Source organism: Zingiber officinale, chromosome 2A (genome assembly GCF_018446385.1).
Source record: "Zingiber officinale cultivar Zhangliang chromosome 2A, Zo_v1.1, whole genome shotgun sequence".
In the NCBI taxonomy this organism is placed as follows: Eukaryota; Viridiplantae; Streptophyta; class Magnoliopsida; order Zingiberales; family Zingiberaceae; genus Zingiber; species Zingiber officinale.
Window position 1 is genome coordinate 80,605,073 of NC_055988.1, and position 24,974 is coordinate 80,630,046.

Consider the following 24,974-nt stretch of genomic DNA (forward strand, 5'->3'; position numbering starts at 1 on the left):
TGGCATGTTCATTACTTAAATGCTGATCATATATTCAAAGATTTCATGGAAAAGAATATGGTAACTCAAGCAAATCAAAGGGAAGCACACCCAGAGTATAAGCCTCAAAATACCTCAGTTACCAACAAACACACCCAGCTCACCATCTTCCATCCACTGAGATGAGAATTTTTACTAAAACTGATGAAAGATTACAACAACAAAAGCGTTTGTATAGTGAAATTCCAGTAAAAAAAATTCAAGGTGTAGATAGCATTTATTCCAGCAACCAAACTGCAATAATCAAAAGCAAAGCGTATGTTTTCCTAGCAAAAGTAGGTCTGTTAATTAGTAGTATAACATGCTCAACAAAATCAAATTCCCAATACATGATATTGTCTTCTTCCTAAAGCACACTTAGGAATTAGTTCCATAAACGTCTTCCACAACGCCTCTCAAAGACGCAGTTCGTGAATATAGGGTTTGATATAGAACAAAGCTTGCAATACGAGAGGAGACGAAAAACTAGGGTTGATTCAGCCAGGAAGAACAAATGGCAAATTGAAAATTCGGAAGTGAAACCTTTATTCGAGACTTAAGATTCCCCAATTTCGGATTCTGATTTAAGTCGAAATTAAAGGGGGGAAGAAGACATCGGTTCGAGAATCAAGGATCTGATAAGAGCTCGTCTTGATTCCGCTGTTGCTCCTTTAGCTTCAGCTCCTGCTCGTACTGCCTAAGCCTCTCCTTCATCCTCTCCTGCAAGCAACAGCAATTCCGAACACAAATCCAATCGACCACTAAGAAGAGGAGGGGCGAACTTGCAGCACCTTGTAGCTGGTCTCAACGCGGTGCATGACATAGAAGCCGAGGGCACCACCGAGAATGACGCCTGTCGTTATCCGAATGTTCGCCCACAAGTATGACGCCATCGCCCCCGCTCCAGTCGGTTTCTCCGGCGCCGCCTTCGCTGCCGCCTCGTGGTCACGGTCGTTGCAAGTGGAAGGTATCAAGCACGTTATTAGGCCTTTATGGCCCATTTATAAACAATTTTAAAATTTTACAATCTTATCGATTTAATTTTAATCTTTTTAGATTTAGTTAATAAATTAATATTTTCAATTTTGTTTTCTTTAAATATTTTATTAGTTTAATCCAACAAGGTCAAGCCAACTCGAGCATGGGGCAACGACGCCATAAACCACCTTACGTCACTTTATAATGAATATTTATAGACACTAGCTAACTACACTAATCACTCTTCAAAATCTTTATTCATCCAACTTAAGATCCACATTGATGATTTTACATTTTAGGTCAAAAGTCAAAAGGTATCCTGTTTTTATTAGACAGCCATTTTTTATTTATTATCAAAAGTACGCTCTGTCTCATCATTTTAGCCGTGATTATTTTACTTTTCAAAATTATTTTTAGTTTTTGAATTCATCAATTGTTTTTTTTATTTTGTTTTTTCATCCGTCCGAATTGGGCGAAAAGCCTCTCCAACATGAGTACGAGCACAGATCCTCTAGACTACAAAGTGTGATTGAAGGATGGACCAACTCATTCATAGGTGATCATGGAATCTCACCTATGCCACCAATATGTTGGGAAATGATAGTAGTAACAAGAAAAAGTTGCAAGAAGGATATAAAAAATATAGTGCTACTACACTTCTGAATACTTTTCTTGTATATATCTCGTTATCAAATACTTAAGTTACATAAATATTTATAGATAAGACTTAACATGAATCTAGACTATACATGAACCAACATTAAATAGATACGCTTCACCCTATCAAGTATATGAATAGATAGATGTATGCATTATTCTGATTCACTTCCTAACAATAATTGCAAAATTATATTTCCAACATCCTCTCTTAATTTGCAATTTTGAGCATATCTCTAGCTTTCTGAAATTTCTCTACGTGCACTGTTTTAGTAAGAAAATCTGCATATTGCACATCTGTTCTAACAAACTCCAGGTTGATTTCTCCTTTGCTCACAACATCTCGAATGAAATGATGTCGCAATTCGATGTGTTTCGTTCTTGAGTGAAACACTAGATTTTTTGTCATAGCAATTGCAGACATATTGTCACAATGAATCATAGTGGGTTGTTCTTGAACTTGTTGAAAATCTTCAAGTAACCTTCTTAACCAAATTGTTTCAGCTGCATTTGTAACAGCAACATATTCTACTTCTGGCGATGATAATGCTATGGTTCTTTGCTTCTTGGAACTCCATGAAACAACATTACTTCCAAGACAAAACAAATAACCTGGAGTGCTTTTTTTATCATCCAACGAACCAGCTCAATCACTGTCGATATAACCAGTTAGCTTGCACTGATCTTCTTTTTTATACTTGATGCTCATATTCTTTGTTCCTTTCAAGTATCTCAGAACTCTTTTAGCAGCTACAAAATGAAATTTCCTTGGCTCATTCATGAACCTTGAGATCATACTTACAACTTGAACAATGTCCGACCTTGTGTTCATGAAATAAATTAGTGAACCAATAAGACTCCTGAACAATCTTGCATCAATTTTTCCAACACCATCATTTTTCATCAACTTGTCACTTACTACCATAGGAATAGAAATTGTTTTGCAATTCTCCATATGGAATTTTTTTCAAGAGATCTTCAGTGTATTTCTCTTGAGAAATAAAAATTTCTCATTGGGACTGCTTCACTTGAATTCCAAGAAAATATTCCATAACTCCCAAGTCCGTCATCTCAAAATCGTGCATCATCCTTCACTTGAGATCTTCAACTAAATCCATGTTAATGCCCATATAGATGAGATCATCTACATAGATGCATACAATCAAAAAATCTTTTCCTTGTTTCTTTATATAAAGAGAAGGCTCATTAGAACTATGATAAAAACCATTCTTGAGAAAATAACCATCAATCTTGCTATTCCAAGCTCTTGCGGCTTACTTCAGCCCGTAAAGAGCTTTCTTAAGGCGGTATACCTTATCTTCTTTTCCTTCCACAATAAATCCTTGAGGTTGTTCTACATACACCTCTTCCTCAAGCTCTCCATTAAGAAAAACTGATTTGACATCAAGCTGAAATACTGGAAGCTCTAATTGTGCTACAAGAGCAAGAACAACTCAAATAGTTTTTATTCTAACAACTGGTGCAAAAGTCTCATGGAAATCAATTCTTGGTTGTTGAGAATATCCCTTTGCTACAAACCTTGCCTTGTGTTTGTGTTTGTTGCCCATTTTAGCTTCATGATATTGGGTTTTGAAAATCCATTTTAGCCTAATGACATCTTTATGCTTCGATATATCCACTAATTACCAAGTTTTATTCTTTTCTATCACAGCAATCTCTTCCTCCATGGCTTTTCTCCATACTTCATCCTTTTTCAGCTTTTTCAAAATTGTGGTTCAGAAGTAAAGAGTGCAAATTCAGATGTCTCATAAATTTCTCTCAAAGATCGAGTTTTCCTTATTGGCGATTCCGAACTTGAATTTTCAGCATGATCAAGAGCACCTGGCGGATTTGGACTTGGACTTAGAATGGCAAGATCAGATTCATCATCAGGCTTTGATGCTTCATAAAAATCACTTTGAGATATCAATTTGGATGAGCTTTCTTTCCAACCCCAGGATGTTATTTCATCAAATATTACATCTCTTAAAACCACAAGCTTGCAAGTTATAGGACTATAAAGACGATAGCCTTTTGACTAATCACTATAGCCAACAAAAATAAGCCTCTCACATTTTTCAGCAAATTTATCTTTATTTGGTGTAGAGATATGAGAATATGCAATGCTACCAAAAATCTTCAAATGATTAACCACTGGTTTTTTTTGTGTCAGGCTTTGAATGATGTTTTATTCCAGACTGCCTTCGTAGGGCACCGATTCAGGATGTAGATAGTTGTGTGAACAGCTTCGACCCAAAAAATTTTGGGTAAATTTTTGCCAATCATCATGATTCTAGTCATTTCAGTAATCATGCGATTTTTTCGCTCGGCTACACCATTTGTTGGGGACTTCTTCGAATAGTCAATTGTCTTTGAATACCATTATCTCTGTAATACTCCATAAATAGAGTGTAAATAAATTCTCCTCCATGATCTGTCCGAAAGGTCTTAATTTTATGACCAGAATCCTTTTCTACAAGAGCTTTAAATTTAAGAAATGCAGAAAAGGCCTCGGACTTTTCTCTTAGAAAATAAACCCACATCATCCTTGTGTAGTCATCCACAAATAAAATGAAATACCTTTTGTTTCCATGAGAAAGAGTTCTTGAAGGACCCCAAATATTTGCATGAATAAGCTCCAATGATTATTTAGCCCTCCAAATTGTTTTGGGAAAAGGAGACCGATGCATTTTCCCATACACGCAGCCTTCACAAATTTGAGCTTTTGCTTTAATTTTTGGCAGTCCAATTACCATGTTCTTCTTCTTGAGAAATTGCAGTCCTTTCCAATTGAGATGTCTATATCTCAAGCACCAAAGTTGTGATTGATCAAAATTTTCTCTTGTGTAGGCCACCTTTTCTGCCTAAGGTAAAACCAAAGGAAACACCTTGTTTGAACTCATCGGTATTATAGCAATAGTGCATTTGTTTCTTCTGTCAAAAATTTTGCATTTCTCATCTTCAAAAAATATAGAATAACCTCATTGAAGTAGTTGCCCAATACTAAGGAGATTGTTGGTCAAATTAGGCACATAAAGAACATCACTGATAATCTTTTTGTCACCTCCTTTAGTTTGGATAGCAACAGATCCCTTTCCTTTGGAATGATGTAATTTTTCATCTCCCAGCTTCACTTCTGAACTGAAGTTCTAATCAAGATCAATAAATAAACTTCCATCTCCAGTCATATGGCTACTACAATCACTGTCCAAGTACCACATATTTTGCGATTGTTGTTGATCAATCATACAAGAAAAGAGTTGATCACCTTCATCTTTGGAGAAGTTTGCTTCATCGTTCTTATTTTGATAATAATAATCCCTCTGTGAATGATTTGGGCTCTTGCAACTTTTACATCTAAAAAAACAACCACTTGTTTGATGATGAGCCTTTCTACAAATTTTGCAAAAAAGATTTGAGTTTCCAACTTTATAACTTGGGTTTTCCTCACTGTTCTCTGGTTGATTATTTTGTTTTCTGCCTCTTTCTCTCTCCCGAAACGATCCTCTATCTCGGAATGCTCTTCCTCTTCCATGGGAAGACCCTTCTTTATCCTGTTGTAGCGATCTAGAATTCAGGCTAGAGAAAAACATTTTATTCAAAAGCTTGCTCAAGTGGCTGATTTGAGGACTTACTAATCCTTTCTTCATGTACTTGAAGAGAACTCATTAAGTCATGAAAAGTGTATGCGGATAAATCCTTAGATTCTTTTATGGCAACAACAATATAATCATATTTCGAGGGTAGACTTCGAAGAACTTTCTGGACAACCTTTCTGTCTTCAATTATATCTCCAAGACTTCTAATTTGATTCACAATTTCAGCAACTCGAGTTAGATAGACTTGCATACCTTCATTATCTTTCTTTGATGGATTGTTAAACTCCCTCTAAAGGAATTGAAGCTTTATAGATGTTACCTTGTCATTGCCATGAAATCCCTCTTTCAGAATATCCCATGCTTACTTGGCTTTCCTGACACCGTGGATTCTAGGATATATGGCCTTGCTCAGTCCTTGTTGAATAAAGCTTAGAGAACTTACATCCTTCTTTAAATTTTTCTTATACTCTTTTTGTTGAGCCTCTGTCCATGCTTCATCATCATTACTCTGCTGTTGTGGTGGTTCTGATAAACCATTGACAACAATATCCTAAAAATCTTGAGAAATAAAGAGAGTCTCCATTTGACTACTCCAATAATCAAAGTGCTCTCCATCAAATATTGGAACTTGATTTGTAGTATAAGAAAACAGGGAAATAGGAGCTTGTGTTGATGCCATGTTTCTGTGAACCTAGCTCTAATACCAAAATTTGTTGGGAAATGATAGTAGTAACAAGAAAGAGATGCAAGAAGGATATAAAAAATATAGTGCTACTACACTTCTCAATACTTTTCTTGTATATATCTTGTTATCAAATACTGAAGTTACATAAACATTTATAGATAGTCTTAACATGAATCTAGCCTATACATGAACTAGCATTAAATAGATATGATTCACCCTATCAAGTACATGAATAGGCAGATGCATACATTATTCTGATTTACTTCCTGACAATAATTGCAAAATTACATTTCCAACATCTTCCTTGGTCCAGGAGCGGATCAAGGGTTGCGGTCCAGAGGATCTGAACTGGTCGCAACACAGCCTCAATTACGTCAGCTCACAGATCCTCTGGTCTAGGATCCCTGGATCAGTCCTGGTCTCATGCTCATTTATTAGTTGGATGAGTTGGATCATTCATTAGTCTAATCCATATAACCAATGAACGAATAGGATCTCTTCTGATCAAAAAAATTTTGGATCAGAGGATCTGGCCTCCCGAAATGATCGCACATCACGAGGCCAACCTGGCGGCATAGTGCAAGGCAGTTGCGCAGGTGGCACTCTGTGAGGTGGCCTTGCGGGTAGCACCGCGCGAGGCGATAATGCGGACGACACTGTGCAAGGCAATTGCACTGGCGACACAGCGCGAGGCGATAATGCGGACGACACTATGCAAGGCAATTGCACTGGCAACACAGCCCGAGGCACCTGAGTGGGTGGCACCATGCAAGGCGACAATGCCTCATGCAGGTTTACACCGTGTCAGGTGTTTGTGCCTCCTATAGGTTGACATAGGTTGACACCGTGCAGGACCGCCACAACCCTCCTGTGTCCACTTCCTTACTTTTCTTCCCCCCCCCCCCCCCCGATTAATTGACTCTTTCTCTTCTTCTCAGACGCCAAATTTGCGGGATGAAAAGGGGGAGATGGTTTGCAATGCTCACATCCTCAGCTTCTTCCGAAGGACCTGCAAGCTCCTCTTCTTCCACACAAAGCCTAGTTTTGTCTTCGACGGAGCCACCCCTGTCCTCAAACGTCGTGATAATGCTCGTGCTATCTGTAAAATTGCACGGTGGTTTCTCTTTCTTTTTCTCATTTTCGTCTTTCTTTCCGCATAGATTCGTCACTCAAGGGCCTTGCTTTTACTTTCCTTTCTCTTCGCTAATTTCATCTTTGATCAATATAATTAATATATTGCTCTTGAGGCATAGTCTAATTGATCACCACATGATAAATTGGTAGAAATGGGTAATGGTTGATTTTCAAAAAAATAGTAGAAATAGTCTCCTATGTGGTGGCCTAATCGGTTTTTTAATTTACCTTTCTACATATAATTGTGGGGCCAACCATGTGGGGTGCTTGGGTGGTTAGAGTATAATCTTTTTATAGAAATATTAATGAACATATATCCCTAATACAATGGTGTAGTGACTGATACCTTCTCATTCTCCCAAATATATAAGGATTGAGTCCTAACTTCAACGAATTAACAGATGAATTTTCCTTTAACGAGCTATTGAACACTGAGTTGATGGACCACCCAGTGCTTCTCGATTTATCCTAATGACCAATGAAAAATTTCTGTAAGATCGAGTCTATCACCTAGGATTAGTCGACGTAAGCTAAATACGTTGATGCCAACTTAAAAGAAAAATTAATCAATATAGATTAAAAATCATTTTATAGTAATTGATCTTGTCCGAAAATCATAGAGATGGTAAGTTGGGGATGTGGCTATCGCGTTGACCGAATGTAGACTTCGCTCCGCTCTACAATACAATAAACATTAGTGCCAAGCCAAGGAAGGGGTCCCGACGTTGACCCTCCGATACTCAAGTCAATCACCATAAAGAGGAAAAAGATGGAGCAACATATATGGCGTGAATAGTGAATAACGCGTACCGGTGTCAGTGTATGAACTCCCTTTATATAGTGTCTGGTGTGCGACATGCACACTTCTTTCAAGATATGGGCACTGGTGTTGGCCTTTTTGCATGTCCCAAGGCGCTCCAAATTAATAAAGATTGGAACCCATTTAAGCTAAAGAAAATGCGTGTAGTAAGGAGTCCCAAGTCGTATTTTTCCAAGGACTAACTAGTAAATGTGTGTAAATTCTAGAGTTGATTCCAATCAAATTCTTACGTCAACAAGGTCAATTAAGTACATCATTTGACTTACAATTCAATTTGTCTTCATCTAATGCATTCAAGATCAGAATTAAAGATAATTCATCCTCATCAAAACATGATTAAACTTCTTTCAATTCAAGTTGTTAACAATTAAGCATCATTGGGTCAAATAAATTAATAACCATCTCTCCAATTCACAATCACAATTTCCATCAATTTCTTAAGCTCAAATAACTAAACTTGGACAGAGATAACAAATCACAAGCTCAAGTTCAACATTCCATTTTCAAGCATAATCACAATCACCACAAAATTCAACTATTAACTCAAAAGCTCAATCAGTGACAACAAATCCATCGAATAGAACTAAGGTTTGCTAATTAAATGAACAACACTCAACAATTTGTGACAAGCGAATTATCTATGTCAAAAACAGTAACTAGATTAATACCTAAGTCAGTAGCTAAGCATGGGGTTTGAATTGCAGAAATCTAAAGAAATCAAAGTTGCGAACAAGAAATCAAGAATAGAATTGCAATTGAAATTCAAACAAAACAAGATAGCAAGGAATAGAATCAGATCTGATGATCTGAGCAAATTCATGGACAATTCAAAGACAACTAATGAAGAAAACTAAAACCCTAAACATCCCTCAATTCAAATCCCGTAGCAAAGACTCCTCACAATCTGCCGTGAAGCAGAAATGCTCTCGGAACCCCTATAAGCATTCAACAACAATCAAACAAGCTTCTAGCTATTTCCATAGGGCACTCACAGCTCACGGAAACCTCCGTTCAAGCTCCATCCATCTGGAAACCTCATCGGCCGAAGAAATAGAGCTCAAGTTCTGTTGAGTCGCAAATCAGATCGATCGGCCAAATCGACCCAACTTTGCTGCGTAATGAAGATCGGAAAAGGTCCAGTAGCTCTCAGGAGACCTCCCTCTAAGCTCTGGTGGATGCGAAGATCGCCGATTGGGAGACCTCCACAATCGGAATCGCGACAGTGAGCAGAACCTGAGTCGCGTCCGAGAAACCTCTCTCAACACTCTCTGATCACCGGAAGATGAACGCCGGCAGCTGATGATCGTCGTCGTCGAAGAAATCTAGCTCACGGATCTGGATCGAGGAATGGGAGCGTCGGCGTCGCGGCGAAGAAGAAGATGAAGGCACTGTAGCAAAATCGCGAACCGAGCCCAGGGAAGCACTATAGCTTCTCAAACGTTTTAAACCTCTCCTCATCTGATCGGACGGTCCATATTGATTTGGGCTCGATCAACGGCTGTGATGTCTTCAGATCTGGATCAAAACCTCTGGATCCTCATCTATGGCTCAGATCTATCCCTCATTAGGTTAGATGAGCCGAATCTTCAACGGATGGCTCAGATCTGCTCAATCTTGGATGAACGGCCTATAATGCTCCGAGGCTTGATCGACTTGATTAGCCCTTGATTTGAGCCCAAATGCAGCCTGATCTGATCGGGTCCATGACCCTTTTGATGCCTACAAAATAATAAACAAATATTAGCACCAAAATACCATGAAAATAGGCTAATTTGTAATTAAGTCCAAGATCACATGCAAATTATGAAATGCAATCTAAATGTGAGATTATGCTGTAAAAAGACCATTAAAAATGTGCATTATGAATCAAGATAATATAGTCAAAATCATGGTTATCAAATCCCCCACACTTAATCTTGGACGTCCCGTTCAAGTCAAGAAAACTTAAAATCATCTCCATAAAAATTCCCCTAGCAATACCTAGAAGATAGTAAAAAGAATTTAACTAAGATCATCTACAAGATCACAAACAATCATGAATACAATCCAAACAATAATCAGTAGGTATGGTAGTTTCAATCCAATTGAAAAAATTAAGCAAGTTGCAATCTCACAAGGAATTTACCTAATCTATCTCTCACACTCAAGCATGTGTATAAGTGGAGCTCACTCAATGTCACTCACAACATTTAACTACCATAAGCTTGCTTATTTTCTAATTCTCCACCACTATAAATATAGCATACATGAATCAAAAGGAATTTATCATGAAGAATTGAAATGGAATAAAAAAGAACAATTAAAGTGAATGAAATTGACAAAAGAAAAGTATTCAATGAAAAATATGAGAAGATAAGAGTATTGGAGGAATATACTTGATGAGTTGACCGATTTGATGTAAAAAGAGATGAATACCATTTGTTTTTATCAATTTAACATATCAAGCTAACCTCTCCTTCAATTTGATGGAAATCCAAGATTCTTGATACTCTATCTTCACACTTGATACTCTTTTTATGTGCCAACTTTTCACTGTTCTTCACTGTTTTTCCACTTAAATTCCAGCATTTGGAAGCTCAAAAATAATCTCAACTCAACTTATTAAGAAGAACTCTCCTCCCCCACACTTAAAGTATTGGCCGTCTCGGGCAATTCAAACACACATGTACCCAAAAATGTGATACTTTTTAAGCCACATTTTTCATTCATTATTATCCAGATTCTGTTCTTTATCTCTGTTTCTGTCTGTTTCTGTAAAATCAAGCATTACAGCATCCATAAACATCAGGAACATCAGCAACAACAGATTCACGATTATAGTAGCAACAAAGAAATCCAATAAATCAAGACTACAGAAGCAACAGATTCAATTCTTGGATTGAATTTAAGAAACATTTCTGGAAATTCAGCACATAAATTCACAAATTTAAAGAGTCAAGTACAGCAACCTCTTGCTCTTAACAACCTTGCTGAATGTTTCACTAAAATATCAGTAACTGTGATGTTCTATCAAACTTTTTAAATTGCAGATTTCACATTGGCTACAGTTAACATTCCTACATCTCATCTTCCTCTATCATATGCCAAGTTCCATCTTGAAATTCCATATTATTCAGAATTAACAGAATTAGGAACTAAGCTTAATGGAGTTTCAAGACTTGATAACAAAAGATGACAGATTAAATTCCAAATCAGTTTCGAACTGAAACTGTAAATAATTCAAATTTCCAGAACAAGTGATCCCTAAGTTTGGAATCTTGTCAAAGTTGAAAAAAATTGTAACCCAATTAATACTAAAAAGACAAGAACTACTCTTTGGACAGGATAGTTGAGTTGGCTCAGCACAAAATTGAACATTTCTGCATTTACAGGTGGCAGTTCTCAGTAGCGTACAGATCTGCACAAGTTCCTGAATTTTCAGATTGGTACACTCAATTGCTAATTCATATGCTACTGCTTCCTTGCTTCAAGCTTCATCAGATTATTTCCCATAGACTTACTGCTTCTGAATTTTTGATACACCATTGATTCCACACTAGCTGCATTTGCTTTCTTTCCAACTTCTGCAATTTCTTCAGCTTTTCATTCCTATATCAAACATGTCATTGTTCCAGATTTTGGTCCTGCAGCTTACATCATTACTCCAACTTTTCAATTATCAGAAAATTGCACCAAGAATTCAATAGATGAAGGATCAAACTGCATTTCTGCATTTCTGCTAGAGAAGTTCAGAATTAAATCTGATAACTGAATTCTGGTTTCCAACCTCCAGTGGAACCTTACTTAAGCAATAATTGTTCCATTACTAAATGCATCTAAATTTCAATTCCAATATCATGGAATTCACTTCATTTCTTGCTTCAGATCAGAACTGAATGAAAAATTGGCATAAAAACAGGGCTAATCTCCACTTTGGCACACAGGTTCAGTTTCTGAAAATTTCAGAAACCGTACACACAGTTTCCAGCTTCAGAATCCAGGTTAAGTATTCACAAATCAATTTCAGATCCTTGAATGTATTTAATTCTTGTATATTTCTCTGCAGTAAATAAAAGTTGCAAAGGCTGGTTCATTCCTGCAATTTTAGTTCTACTTCATTTGACTTTTCACTTTCATTTCTGTTAAACTTTTGAATTAAAGCTTCACAAGGTTATCTTTATCCTTTCTCAGATTTGTAGTCACTCCTGTCTAGTATCTTGCTGTTTTCAGGTGGCAGCATCCAGTTTGCTTCAGCCTACTGGAGTTAAATTGATTCAGTTCTTAATTGCTACCACTAACATTACCACTTAAGCCTTTCTATTCCGTGTCACAACAGTTCTTCTCTAACTCACAATGGCTGGAAAAATCATTTCCACATAACAGTGCTTTCAAGTGCTTCCTTAATGGATCAACAGGTCAGAAATACCAAGTTGATACATCATTATCAACCTCAACTACTGCTCACAGCAGTGTGCAGGTTTGCCCTTCCTTTTATTCCTCATTTCAACTCCACTAGACAGCTCTTAACTCTTGCAATTCTGTACAATTCCTGTCTCTGAAATTCCCACAATTATTTCTTATTTAGTTATAAATATTGGCACACCATTGATGTTGCATCTTCCTCTTGCTACTGCTTCTAAGTTTTTCATACTTACTGCTTTTTCACTAGCTGAATCTGTTACTCTTCCTCAATCTAAGTTCTTGAATCAGCCAAGCAATTTCAGAACCCCATAACAGTATCAACTTCTGCCAATTTCAGTTTCTTTCTCATCTATGCAGAATTAAACACATCAACATATTTTTCCATTATGTGTCTCCTAGAGTTTTGAATGTATCAATATTGTATCAAGTCTCTAAATCCAACACAATTGTAACTTGCTCTTGGCATGATAAAACTCAAGAAATGAATTCATTTAGCATCGAACATTAGAGTCATTCTTTCACAAACGAATTTTCAGAATTTTACACCATAAACACCTCCTAAAATCAGCCCTTGCTCAAACATTTTCCAAATCTTGATCCATTTCTGCCATTTCAAATTCAGTGATGTTCCTTCCCCCACACTTAAAATCTTGTCCATCTAGTCAATTTAACTCATCAAGAATTCAACCAAAACTCCCAATGAAATGAATGACAAGCAAGGATTATCAAGAATTAAAATGCTAGATGAGAATGTATAAAGAAAATTGTGAGGAAAGGAATTAGAAAGTATGAAGAGGAACAAAATTGATAAAATCCTCAATTTCCATGCACACATATGCTATTGTGACTTTGAAAAGAAGCAAAGCAAGTTCTAAAGTTCAATTGCTATGAGTACATGTCACACAAAAGAAATTAATGAAGTATAGGCTTTAAGTGGTCCTCTTTAGGTATTTTATGCAATCAAGCTCAATCAATCAAATTGGGGTCCACCAACCAAATTAACCAATATCATGTAAGTAGAGCATTCAATCATGTCACATGACCTAAATTGATGATCAAATTTAAGAAGCTTTTACCATCTTAAAAATATTACTAGAAAATTCCATGGAAACTTTTATTCAAAATGAAATGCTATGTATACCAAACAAAATGCAAAGTATGTAAGCAAAGTGTGGAAATAAAATGCAAATATAGGAAAATGAAACTAAAGAAACGTATAAAAGGAATTTATTAACAAAGCATGAATTAAAATGCAAGAAAGTGAAATTAGAACCAACTCCCCTTTAATTCCGGCGGTCGAAGAAGATTAAGCAACAAAATCCACACCGGAAATGGAGTACTTTTGGTTACAATCAATTTCTTTTTATTGACCATTTTTCCATTGCAAATTCTTTCTGGAGGCCTTAGACGGTTCAGATCAAGCATCCACTCCGGAAGCTTGCATTCTCCTACAACATCAGTAAAAGACAACACCTCCCACACGCAAGTGGGATAAAAAGAAAATAGGAGAATATTAGTGTGGGTATAAAATGTATCAAGAAATGAATCACATCTAATGAAATCAACAAATGATACCTCTATTGAATTTTCTGATGAATCACAAAAAATACTCACCTCGTCGTCTTGAATGGTACCTAGAGTGGTGATTGTTACCTCCTCTTCATTAAATAATGGCTCAAACTGTGGTTCTGGTGATGGTTCATCCTCATGTAGTGATTCTTGGGTGCTTGGCTCCATAGCACAAGTCCCTACACTTACATCTTCAACTCTTGGTGATTCTTGAGGTAATGCTTCCAGTAAGCACTCCCCTACACTTAAATCATCTTCAAAAATATGTTCAGAACCTGAATCACTAACAACATCTTCAACAACAAAATCATTAGGATCAGAAATTTACATAATCACATAATCATCACAAAAAATATTAGAAAAATCATGTGAAGTAATGGGAGTAGGGTTAGGCCTGACAGAATCGCTACTTTCCATCTCTCCACTTGAGTTTTGTGCTTGCGGCTGATTAATAGATGATGTAATTTGATCTAATTGAATCTGTATGTTCTGAATCCTTGAAAATTGTTGCTCTTGATGTTCGATCATTTGTTGTATCATCTCCCTGAGTTTCCATGTTGACTCATCCATCTGAGGATTGTTTTGTTGAAAAGGTTGTGGCATAAAATTTGTTGAAACTTCTTGGAACCCATATGAACTCTGGTAAACTGGATATGGCTCAACAAATTGTCCTTGTGCACTTTCATACATGAAACATGAATTATCCACCCAATTAGCATTAAAACCATTTGAAAATGACTCATACCTATTTTGTTGATCCATGTTTGGGTAAATTTGATACTCAGGTTGAAAACACTGATAACTCTCCATTCCACCTCCAAAATTCTGAAAATATGGATCCATGCTAAAGAAATCTCCTGTTCTTTCAAAACAACACTACAAATCAATGTTAGAAGATTCTAGAGCATAAAGTTTCAATCTCATGAAAACATGAACAGTAAAAGCAATTAATAATTCAAGAACAACCCAACATGAAAATACAAAAGAGAAATAAGCAATCAAATCAATCAACATGCTAACAAATAAAATCAATCAATGCTCAATCTAAAATAAACACACTACTAGTTAGTTGCTCCCCGGCAACGGCGCCAAAATTGGGTGTCGACCTTTTTGCATGTCACAAGGCGTTCCAAATTAATAAAGATTGGAACCCATTTAAGCTAAAGAAAATGCGTGTAGTAAGGAGTCCCAAGTCGTATTTTTCCAAGGACTAACTAGTAAATGTGTGTAAATTCTAGAGTTGGTTCCAATCAAATTCTTACGTCAACAAGGTCAATTAAGTACATCATTTGACTTACAATTCAATTTGTCTTCATCTAATGCATTCAAGATCAGAATTAAAGATAATTCATCCTCATCAAAACATGATTAAACTTCTTTCAATTCAAGTTGTTAACAATTAAGCATCATTGGATCAAATAAATTAATAACCATCTCTCCAATTCACAATCACAATTTCCATCAATTTCTTAAGCTCAAATAACTAAACTTGGACAGAGATAACAAATCACAAGCTCAAGTTCAACATTCCATTTTCAAGCATAATCACAATCACCACAAAATTCAACTATTAACTCAAAAGCTCAATCAGTGACAACAAATCCATCGAATAGAACTAAGGTTTGCTAATTAAATGAACAACACTCAACAATTTGTGACAAGCGAATTATCTATGTCAAAAACAGTAACTAGATTAATACCTAAGTCAGTAGCTAAGCATGGGGTTTGAATTGCAGAAATCTAAAGAAATCAAAGTTGCGAACAAGAAATCAAGAATAGAATTGCAATTGAAATTCAAACAAAACAAGATAGCAAGGAATAGAATCAGATCTGATGATCTGAGCAAATTCATGGACAATTCAAAGACAACTAATGAAGAAAACTAAAACCCTAAACATCCCTCAATTCAAATCCCGTAGCAAAGACTCCTCACAATCTGCCGTGAAGTAGAAATGCTCTCGGAACCCCTATAAGCATTCAACAACAATCAAACAAGCTTCTAGCTATTTCCATAGGGCACTCACAGCTCACGGAAACCTCCGTTCAAGCTCCATCCATCTGGAAACCTCATCGGCCGAAGAAATAGAGCTCAAGTTCTGTTGAGTCGCAAATCAGATCGATCGGCCAAATCGACCCAACTTTGCTGCGTAATGAAGATCGAAAAAGGTCCAGTAGCTCTCAGGAGACCTCCCTCTAAGCTCTGGTGGATGCGAAGATCGTCGATTGGGAGACCTCCACAATCGGAATCGCGGCGATGAAACAAGTCCGAGAAACCTCTCTCAACACTCTGTGATCACCGGAAGATGAACGCCGGCAGCTGATGATCGTCGTCGTCGAAGAAATCTAGCTCACGGATCTGGATCGAGGAATGGGAGCGTCGGCATCGCGGCGAAGAAGAAGATGAAGGCACTGTAGCAAAATCGCGAACCGAGCCCAGGGAAGCACTATAGCTTCTCAAACGTTTTAAACCTCTCCTCATCTGATCGGACGGTCCATATTGATTTGGGCTCGATCAACGGCTGTGATGTCTTCAGATCTGGATCAAAACCTCTGGATCCTCATCTATGGCTCAGATCTATCCCTCATTAGGTTAGATGAGCCGAATCTTCAACGGATGGCTCAGATCTGCTCAATCTTGGATGAACGGCCTATAATGCTCTGAGGCTTGATCGACTTGATTAGCCCTTGATTTGAGCCCAAATGCAGCCTGATCTGATCGGGTCCATGACCCTTTTGATGCCTACAAAATAATAAACAAATATTAGCACCAAAATACCATGAAAATAGGCTAATTTGTAATTAAGTCCAAGATCACATGCAAATTATGAAATGCAATCTAAATGTGAGATTATGCTATAAAAAGACCATTAAAAATGTACATTATGAATCAAGATAATATAGTCAAAATCATGGTTATCAGGCACGCTCTCCAACTGGTCGTGGGCACGTTCTCCGATTTGTCCTATGAAACGACATGTCAAAAAAGTACCTTTGACACCATACCTTAACAGGGTATGCATATCTCTAACAAGACGGTAAAAGCTTCTGTCGTACTATCTCCTAGAAGGATATTGAGAGATACGACAGTGATCCCGCTATTCTGCTGAACGAGATAGCCGCTCGGTTGGGACTCCTCCGTTCAGTCGGTCTCTGCTGTTCTTCCTTATGGTGACTGGGTATAGTAGCTTATCTCCTTCCGCTCGGACAAGCGTTTCAGTGACCTTAGCATTCTGCCGATCTACAGTGAGCGTCTGGCGATCTTGCCCTATTGTTTCGAGCTAGACGGGGATCGGGTCGGACAAGCCTCTTCTCAATCGGACACTGCCCGCACCAATTGGCCATTGTAGTCGACCTTCACTCGGCCATCATATATGTGTCCTCTGACATTCTGATATTGACCATCTTGACTTTGACCTTCATGTCAACTACTATCTCCATCTTTTAATACAGACTTAATGAATCTCCTTTATCACTATCACCATGAAAACACAAGTACTATAATTATACAACTATGGAATTATAACTATTATTATAATTACGTAGCGACTATCAGATCCGGCTATAATCTGATAGTTGCTATAATAACCTTAGAATCTTTTAATAATAAATAAAAAGGAACGAGCGTCCTTTTAGTTATACCAATGAATTTAACTAGTATATCACAAATCTAAACGACGATAAGCCAGTTGAACATGGTGATTTGCATAGACACAAAAGAACAAACTCAAATCTGGATTGTTTAGTTGCTAAGGAGGCAGAGGAACATTCCAAAAGTTATTTAACAATCTGTTGTCCCACTATACAGGCAAAAGTATATAAACTACAGAAAAATAACAAAAGAAAAAGAAAAAAAAATACAACATAAATCAATGTGATTTTAAATTTGCAACGTTCCAAGCTGGGCATTTCACTGAAGCCAAATTAGCCTTCTTCGCCAAACTCCTTTGTGAATCTCTCATGTACTTCTAGGTCGGCTTTGCTGACAGTCGGCCTCTGCCTTGCCAGTACCTTATCAAAGTCTGCTCGTGCGATAGGCGGTGGGAGGATCTGTTTGTGCACTCAGTTTAATTACCATGAACTGCATGATAGAAGAAAATGGAACATGGCAGAGCAACAGAGCTTTGTGTGCACCTACCTTATCAGCAAGACCCTCAGCGGCAAGATCCTGCAGTGTGGTCTGGATGGCGCCCGGATGTCTTGGTTCACATGGCAACCACATGCCATTGCTGGTCTTGTAGAAATGCATAGCGTCTTGCGCCTTTCGTACGGGTTCGAACAGCACATCCTTAACCTGTTAAGTCATCACTAACCACTAATGACTCATGGATTCATTTTCCTAGATGTTGGAAATTAGTAGTTCACTCACACAAACAGCAATATCTGAACCAGAAAAGCCTTCGGTGTGACGGGCTAAGTACTCGAAGTCGCTTTCCCTCAAATTGTGAGGGGTATCTCCCAGGTGTACCTATTGATACAGTGTGAACTGATACTGAGATCGACTATATAGCAGAATCAGGTGTGGAATCATTACAGCAATGTTCTGGCGCTAGCGAATACCTTAAACATGTGTTGCCTGGCTTTAACATCAGGAAGTGGAATATAAATTCGCTTATCAAAGCGTCGCCGGATTGCCTGTGCTTGCAATTAAACAACAAAAAATGAAAAGCGGTTAGAACCATCAGAAGGTGACTAGCACCACCAACAAATTAAGGATCTCTAAGCCAATAACCTGATCCAGAGCATAGGGTGTGTTAGTGGCAGCAAGAACAAGAACCTTCTGATCGTTGTTTCCTACACCCTGCAAAATTCATAAAATCCAATGGAAAAAACACACAAAGGTCAGAAAAACATGAAGCTACCGTTGCCAGCTACAATCGGTATTCTACTGTCAAAAGTCCAACTTTATGGAACTACAGTAGAATACTAACCAAAAGAATGATACCGACCAAGAATACCCGCACAAACCCTCCCCTAAAGGACCAGTGCCTCAATCTAGTATAGTTCATATAATAGTTTCAACTGCTTATTTCTCCCTTGAATCAAAAGAAAAAAGAAGAAAAAAAAGAATGACACCTATAATGCTTTGGATGTAGAATGTTAACGGCATACAACTAATTATATCCTGCATGACGAAAATCATATCAAATTATTCAAATCAATTGAGTGTAAGAGAACTATAAGAATAAATATCATAAACTGCCAGAACTACCAGGCAACAACAACAATTAAGCACAGATTTGATAACTTCAAACACATACATGGAGTACAAATTCCATTCATGATGTTAGCAATCAAGGTTGTAATCCTGATCGGTTTAGGTTAAAACGTACCAGTACAACAATAGTGAAAAGACTTCACTTCAAGCATACATATGAAACAGGGGTGGGTCACCTTAATCAAATTTCGTGTAAGAAAACTAAAATAAATTATAAAAACCACAGGCTATGTAAATTTACCTGCATCTGCACAAGAAGTTCAGTCTTGATTCTCCTTGAAGCTTCACTTTCATTTCCCTCTCCACGTTGGCCGCACAAAGAATCAATTTCATCGACAAAGATTATGGAAGGTGCATTTTCTCGAGCCATTTGGAAAAGATTGGCAACTAACTTTTCACTTTCCCCCATCCACTTTGATACTAGGTCTGATGAAGATATACTGCAACAGTTTCAAAACATGAGGTACTCTTCAGATAATTGTTTTTTAATCGTTTATTTACGAAAAATAGAAAACATGTATAGGTACATAAACCAGCAATTCCAATTGTTATTTTATACAAACAGGACCATGATAGAAAAGTTAAACAAGGGTTCCTCCGACCAAGAAATTAAAAATATTTCAAATCCTCATATGTTGCTCTAAGAAATTGTGATTTAAGCATCTTTGCCTAACACTCTATTAATGCAATCGTAGATGTTTGAGAATTATTCTACCAGTTATTAGTAAGACAATCAACTTCTACTATCCTCAAAACCAATAATCAAAGAGAACAAGAAAAATATCAAGAGCATCAACCTACTAAACCATACTAAGAGTGATATATGTATAAAAAGGGCAGTCCGGTGCACGAAGCTCCCGTCATGCGGGGTCCTGGGGAAGGATCCATTGTAACCTTACTTTTTGCAAGAGGTTTCCAGGATTCGAACCCGTGACCTTTTGGTCACAAAGCAACAACTTTACCGTTGCGCCAAGGCTCCCCTTCTAAGAGTGATATATGTATAAGGTTAACTAAATGAAGCTACATAGCAATATGTTTCCTGATCTGCAGAACTTGAAAGAGGCATCCAACATGGCCATGGGGATCCTATCCAGGAGACAAACTGAACTCATTATCTACAGCCCAAGTGGAACTTCCCATATTTAGTTATTATGAAATTCAAGAATAGTCATACTGCCAAAGTTCAAGAAATCAGTTGATAACTAGAGAAGATAAAAACACAAAAATTGATGAAGCAAATGGAGATATTGTGGGTTTCACAACAGCTATGATTTAAACATAGGTCAATAAGATGATCAAAGGCAAGTCAGTATAGTTGACATCAAAACTAGCTCTATTAGTCGCTTGACTCACTTTACATTGCTGAGCAAGAACATGGATCATGGATGGAAAGGAGGGTTTTGCTCAGGTTAGGCTTACATCAGAACACCGAAGTTGAATTTCAGATATTGTCCTTGGGTTTCATAATATGCCTGCCTTGGATAGGGAGAAATTATCATACTTCAATTTATCTCAAGATGGAAACAGACAATGGCTTTCATTAGCATATAGAGTTTACTTGTTTTCGGGAGATCTAGAACAGTGACCTACCATGCTCGGTAGGAAAAAAAAAATTACCAACAAACCAGCCATCCATCAAATTGTAGACAATGGAAAAGAAAAAAAAACTCACTCTCTCCATCAGTGAAAGGCTGAAAGCCTTCACTAGCAAAATGCTGACAGCAAGCTGACTATTAAGCAACATCAACCATAGCCAAGTGATTAAAACTGAAATAAGTCAAATTATATATAAATAAGTCCCAATAAACACATACTCGGTATAGAAAATAAATCCTACCAGGCATGTAAAATATAAGTTTGTTAATCCAAACAGTTCAGAACATATTTGCAATGAGGGATGACCCCAAAAAAAACCTCTAAATAATGAGCAACCAATTACAACAAAGCTTTACAAGGAAAAGAAGAAAAAAAATGAAAAACAAAAACTAGATCACAGGAATATATCAAGTGCTAACAGCAACAATGTAATGTTACTTCCTCTCTTTTAATAGTTTAATTAACAGATTTTGTGGATAGAAATTAACCTAAAGAAAGTTGATTCTGCTTCTGTAGCCACAGCCTTTGCCAAATATGACTTTCCAGTTCCAGGTGGACCATATAAAAGAAATGCCCTCCAAGGTCTTCGCTTGCCTAGACTTTCCAAAGGTAAGGTAAATTACTTATTGAGAAGATGCACAATCAAAAAAGCCAAAGAATGGTTAATCACCTAGAACTGATTAACAATTTAAAAGACAAGTCAAACCAACTTAGACATATGCCCTTATAAAAAATATAAAACTAAAAACATCAAAAGAAGAATTTGCACCAAAATAACTACGCACCATGGAAAAACAAAACATTCTAGCACCTATGGTCAATTTGGTATATTTATCATGTTGAAAAATGGCAACAGTTGAACAATCCACTAAAAAAGAACAGTTCTTATCCTAAATTCACTGATGTAGCTTGTTCAATATTCACAATTGCCATCAAGAAAAGCTCCTGAATTCTAGCTTTGCTGGTTTAACTAAAGAACAGTGAGGTATTTGGCAGAATTATGCTGCAAAAGTAGTAGAAAAAAATGTATTTTCTTTAAAAAAAATCATTTCATACATGCTAAGTTTAAAGTTGGCAAATGTGATACTGGATCAAGCATCAGGACCTTTCCACGCCACCGAATTTTATATAAGGCAGAAATCCTTAACTAAAACAAAAGCTACCCATGTTTTTTTTTGTGTGTTTCAGGTGTAGTTCTCTTAAATATCACCATACCTTTCATAACATGAATAATCCTTACTAACTTGCATTGTCTCACACGAGCATAAAACAATGATGTGAAACTTTTCAAACACGGAACATCTAGTTTCAGAAATAAATTAAGTGCTTAAAACTCTTTCATCTCTCTCGTATCTTCTTAAATCCTAAAGCCAGGTGAGGAGCTCACTTTTCCCATCTCCAGTCTCTTTCATCGAAATTTATTCTACATTCATCATTGGTTGCTACTCTTAAATTCTTTCAATCAAACCATTAAGAACTAGTCCTTCCTATTGTTTGTGGCAAAAGATAATAGCACTCACCCTAGGCGGCCAGTATTGTCAGCCTCCGATTAGATACAAGCAAGTGAATCATGAGGGGCTTCACCCACCTAGTTGTAGCGCATGCAAGGGTGAGGTATCTGCTGGGCTTCTGCACCCATTGGGAATCAACCCCACAGACACACCACTGAACCATCTGCGCTAGCCTGTGGGCTGTGGGGGTTAGCTCTTCCTATTGTCACTTCCATGTTATGATGAAGAGTAATATTAGAGGCTAAAGCTCTTCCTACTGTCACTTCCATGTAAGGGTGAAGAGAAGCATTAGAAGCTAAAGCTCTTCCTATTGTCACTTCCATGTGAGGATGAAGACTAATTGTAGAAGCTACATCCAAGTCCTTTTCACTTTTGATTCTCATATTTAGGGCGTGCAGATGTTTCAATGATTTCAATGTTCTCTCTGAATAAAAATCCATAAATTTTCATATCAAGACTAGTGATGATGGTACGTTAACAAAAAACTAGCAAGAAAAGATTCAAGTAACAAAGGGCATCTACAAATTTACAGAAAAAAACACACCAGTGAAGAACTGAGGGAACTTGACGGGCAAGATCACTGCCTCCTGCAAGGCCTGCTTGGCGCTCTCAAGCCCTGCCACATCGTTCCACTTCACGTTGGGCTTCTCCGTTATGATCGCGGATGTGAGCCCCGCCCTGAGCTTCGCCTGATCGGTGTCATCGCCGCCACGCTCACCATCCTTGGGTTTGGTCTTCGGCCTCGCAGCAACGGCAGCGTCCCCGTCGGCCGCGGGACCCGAGCCGCCGCCATCATCGAGCACAGAGCGGATCTCCTCCGCGCGGCGGAGGTACTCAGTGAACTTCTGGGTGATGGCCTCTTTGATCTTTGGGTTCTTCTCGTACTTGAGGTGGGTGCGAAAGTACTCGAGGGCGTTCATGTAGAGGGGGAAGGCCTTGACGTAGTTCCCGGCATTATCCTCCTGAACCGCCTGCTTCACGTATTCGATCGCCTGCTCCTGAAATTGCTATACATCGGAACGACAATCCCGATTGGAAACAAAAAGGAAGGCGAAGGAATCTGAAGAACCCTAGACTTGGAATTCAATCCTCAAAAAAAAAAAAAAAAAAACAACAGATCGCCAGCAAAAATGAAACAAATCGATACAGGAATTTGGAGAGGAATTTAGATCAGCGAGCATTGGTCGAGGATTCAATTAGACTTCAAGTCTGTTCGATCGTCAAACTCGAATCCTTCGCGAGAAGCAGCCCAAGAAAAAGAGGGAAAGAATCGCGTAGTGGGGGGAGTCGCGGCAGAAAATTCGAGCTTTTACAGGCACGACTTACGTCGCACCAAATTCAAGTGGTATCTTTTGTCGAATCTAAAAGATTTTTTTTTCCTTCTTTTTCTTTACAAATTTTAAAAATAAAAAATTGCCATTGGAAATTAATTAATTAATTCTTTATTTTTATTTTAAAATAAATGATTTTTTCCATCGGGCTGGGTCAACTCCAGCCCAACTTAAGTTGGGCCGAGACAATCTTCAAGGGCATAATAGTTATTTGATCACTGAAACCCTAACTCCATTTGGCTTGAACTATATATTCTCTGTGTGCCGTCCTTTCCAGCTTATTCATGTGATCTGCAGCTGCCGCATCATCCACCCGCCGGCGTACCACCATGAAGTACAACCCGAGAGTGTCGAGCTCCCGCCGGAAGTGCCGGAAGGCGCACTTCTCGGCCCCCTCCAGCGTCCGGCGGATTCTCATGAGCGCGCCTCTCTCGACCGATCTAAGGAACAAGTACAACGTGAGGTCCGTCCCGGTGCGCAAGGACGATGAGGTCCAGGTGGTCCGTGGCAGTTACAAGGGCCGCGAGGGCAAGGTCGTGCAGGTCTACCGCCGGAAGTGGGTGATCCACGTCGAGCGCATCACCCGCGAGAAGGTCAACGGCTCCACCGTTAACGTCGGCATCAACCCCTCCAAGGTGGTCATCACGAAGCTCAAGCTCGACAAGGATCGCAAGGCCCTCCTTGATCGCAAGGCCAGCGGCCGCGCCGCCGACAAGTCCAAGGGCAAGTTCACGGTGGACGAAGTCGCCGCTGGCGGAGCTCCTTCTCTCCAGGAGATTGACTGATCTCATCGATCTCGGTCGGTCCTTCCTCTCTTATCAAAATTCTTCTTCCGAACTGATGCAATGGCATTCTATATTGTGATATTTAGGGTGTTCTATGCATCTGAGATGCTAAATAGTTCTGAACTTTGGGGCTTTGCTTAAATTTTTGCTACTTTTTCGCCTTCAAATCCATTGCGTGTGTCTTGTGATTTCTTCAAACATCTAATCTCCCTTATCTCTTAAACTCAGAAATCTTGATTTCATGTTTATGGTTTGCAACTGGATCTTGTTTGAAATCAATTAGTTATCATAGTCATGCTTCAAACCCATAAATTGTGATCTGAATCATCTTGACCATGTACGTTTCTACAATCTGATTGTTCATTATAGGTTATTGTTCTATTGCTCAAATGGTTTGGCCTGATTATAGAACTAGCTATTAAATTGTAAAGATTCAGCCTTTTATTGTAAAGATTCAGCCTTTTATGCTCATATCTGTCCTACTAATTTGTCATCTAATCACCTAATCAAGTACAGAATTTGATTTTACTCTCGTAGCAATTGACTCCCTTGCCTGAATAGAGATTCAACCCCTTTGATAGTGGAATATCTTCTTAGTTGCCTTAAAAAAAACTAATCCTTTGAGATATCAAACTTGAATTAATAGTAAACTTGTCATAATAACATTGTACATAA

General features: G+C 38.0%; 2 protein-coding genes and 1 long non-coding RNA gene across 5 annotated transcripts; 1 reads left to right on the top strand and 2 right to left on the bottom strand.

Annotated features, from left to right (window-relative positions):
* Window positions 1–279: 279 nt before the first annotated feature.
* On the bottom strand, window positions 280–1,005 carry LOC122041330. Its single transcript, XR_006128960.1, has 2 exons — window positions 810–1,005; window positions 280–738 (listed from the first exon to the last, which is right to left on the bottom strand). It is a non-coding gene; the product is annotated as an uncharacterized LOC122041330 (long non-coding RNA).
* Window positions 1,006–17,574: 16,569 nt separating this feature from the next.
* On the bottom strand, window positions 17,575–23,502 carry LOC122041331 (protein SUPPRESSOR OF K(+) TRANSPORT GROWTH DEFECT 1-like). 3 transcript variants are annotated; one of them, XM_042600972.1, is made up of 9 exons: window positions 23,331–23,489; window positions 22,728–23,181; window positions 21,161–21,266; window positions 19,318–19,516; window positions 18,591–18,659; window positions 18,419–18,493; window positions 18,228–18,326; window positions 17,997–18,152; window positions 17,575–17,908 (listed from the first exon to the last, which is right to left on the bottom strand). In XM_042600972.1, exons 2-9 carry the CDS (start codon window positions 23,101–23,103, stop codon window positions 17,783–17,785), a joined length of 1,206 nt encoding a protein of 401 aa, XP_042456906.1. In that variant the 5' UTR covers window positions 23,104–23,181; window positions 23,331–23,489; the 3' UTR covers window positions 17,575–17,782. The 3 variants fall into 3 exon arrangements, 2 of the variants coding, with proteins under 2 accessions (XP_042456906.1, XP_042456905.1); XM_042600971.1 differs by having other exon boundaries at window positions 22,728–23,490; XR_006128961.1 differs by lacking the exons at window positions 17,575–17,908; window positions 17,997–18,152; window positions 18,228–18,326; window positions 18,419–18,493; window positions 18,591–18,659 and adding an exon at window positions 20,749–20,843 and having other exon boundaries at window positions 19,439–19,516; window positions 22,728–23,502.
* Window positions 23,503–23,778: 276 nt separating this feature from the next.
* On the top strand, window positions 23,779–24,466 carry LOC122041332 (60S ribosomal protein L26-1-like). The gene has a single exon (XM_042600973.1). The coding sequence runs from the start codon at window positions 23,844–23,846 to the stop codon at window positions 24,297–24,299; it is 456 nt and encodes a 151-aa protein (XP_042456907.1). The 5' UTR covers window positions 23,779–23,843; the 3' UTR covers window positions 24,300–24,466.
* Window positions 24,467–24,974: the final 508 nt, after the last annotated feature.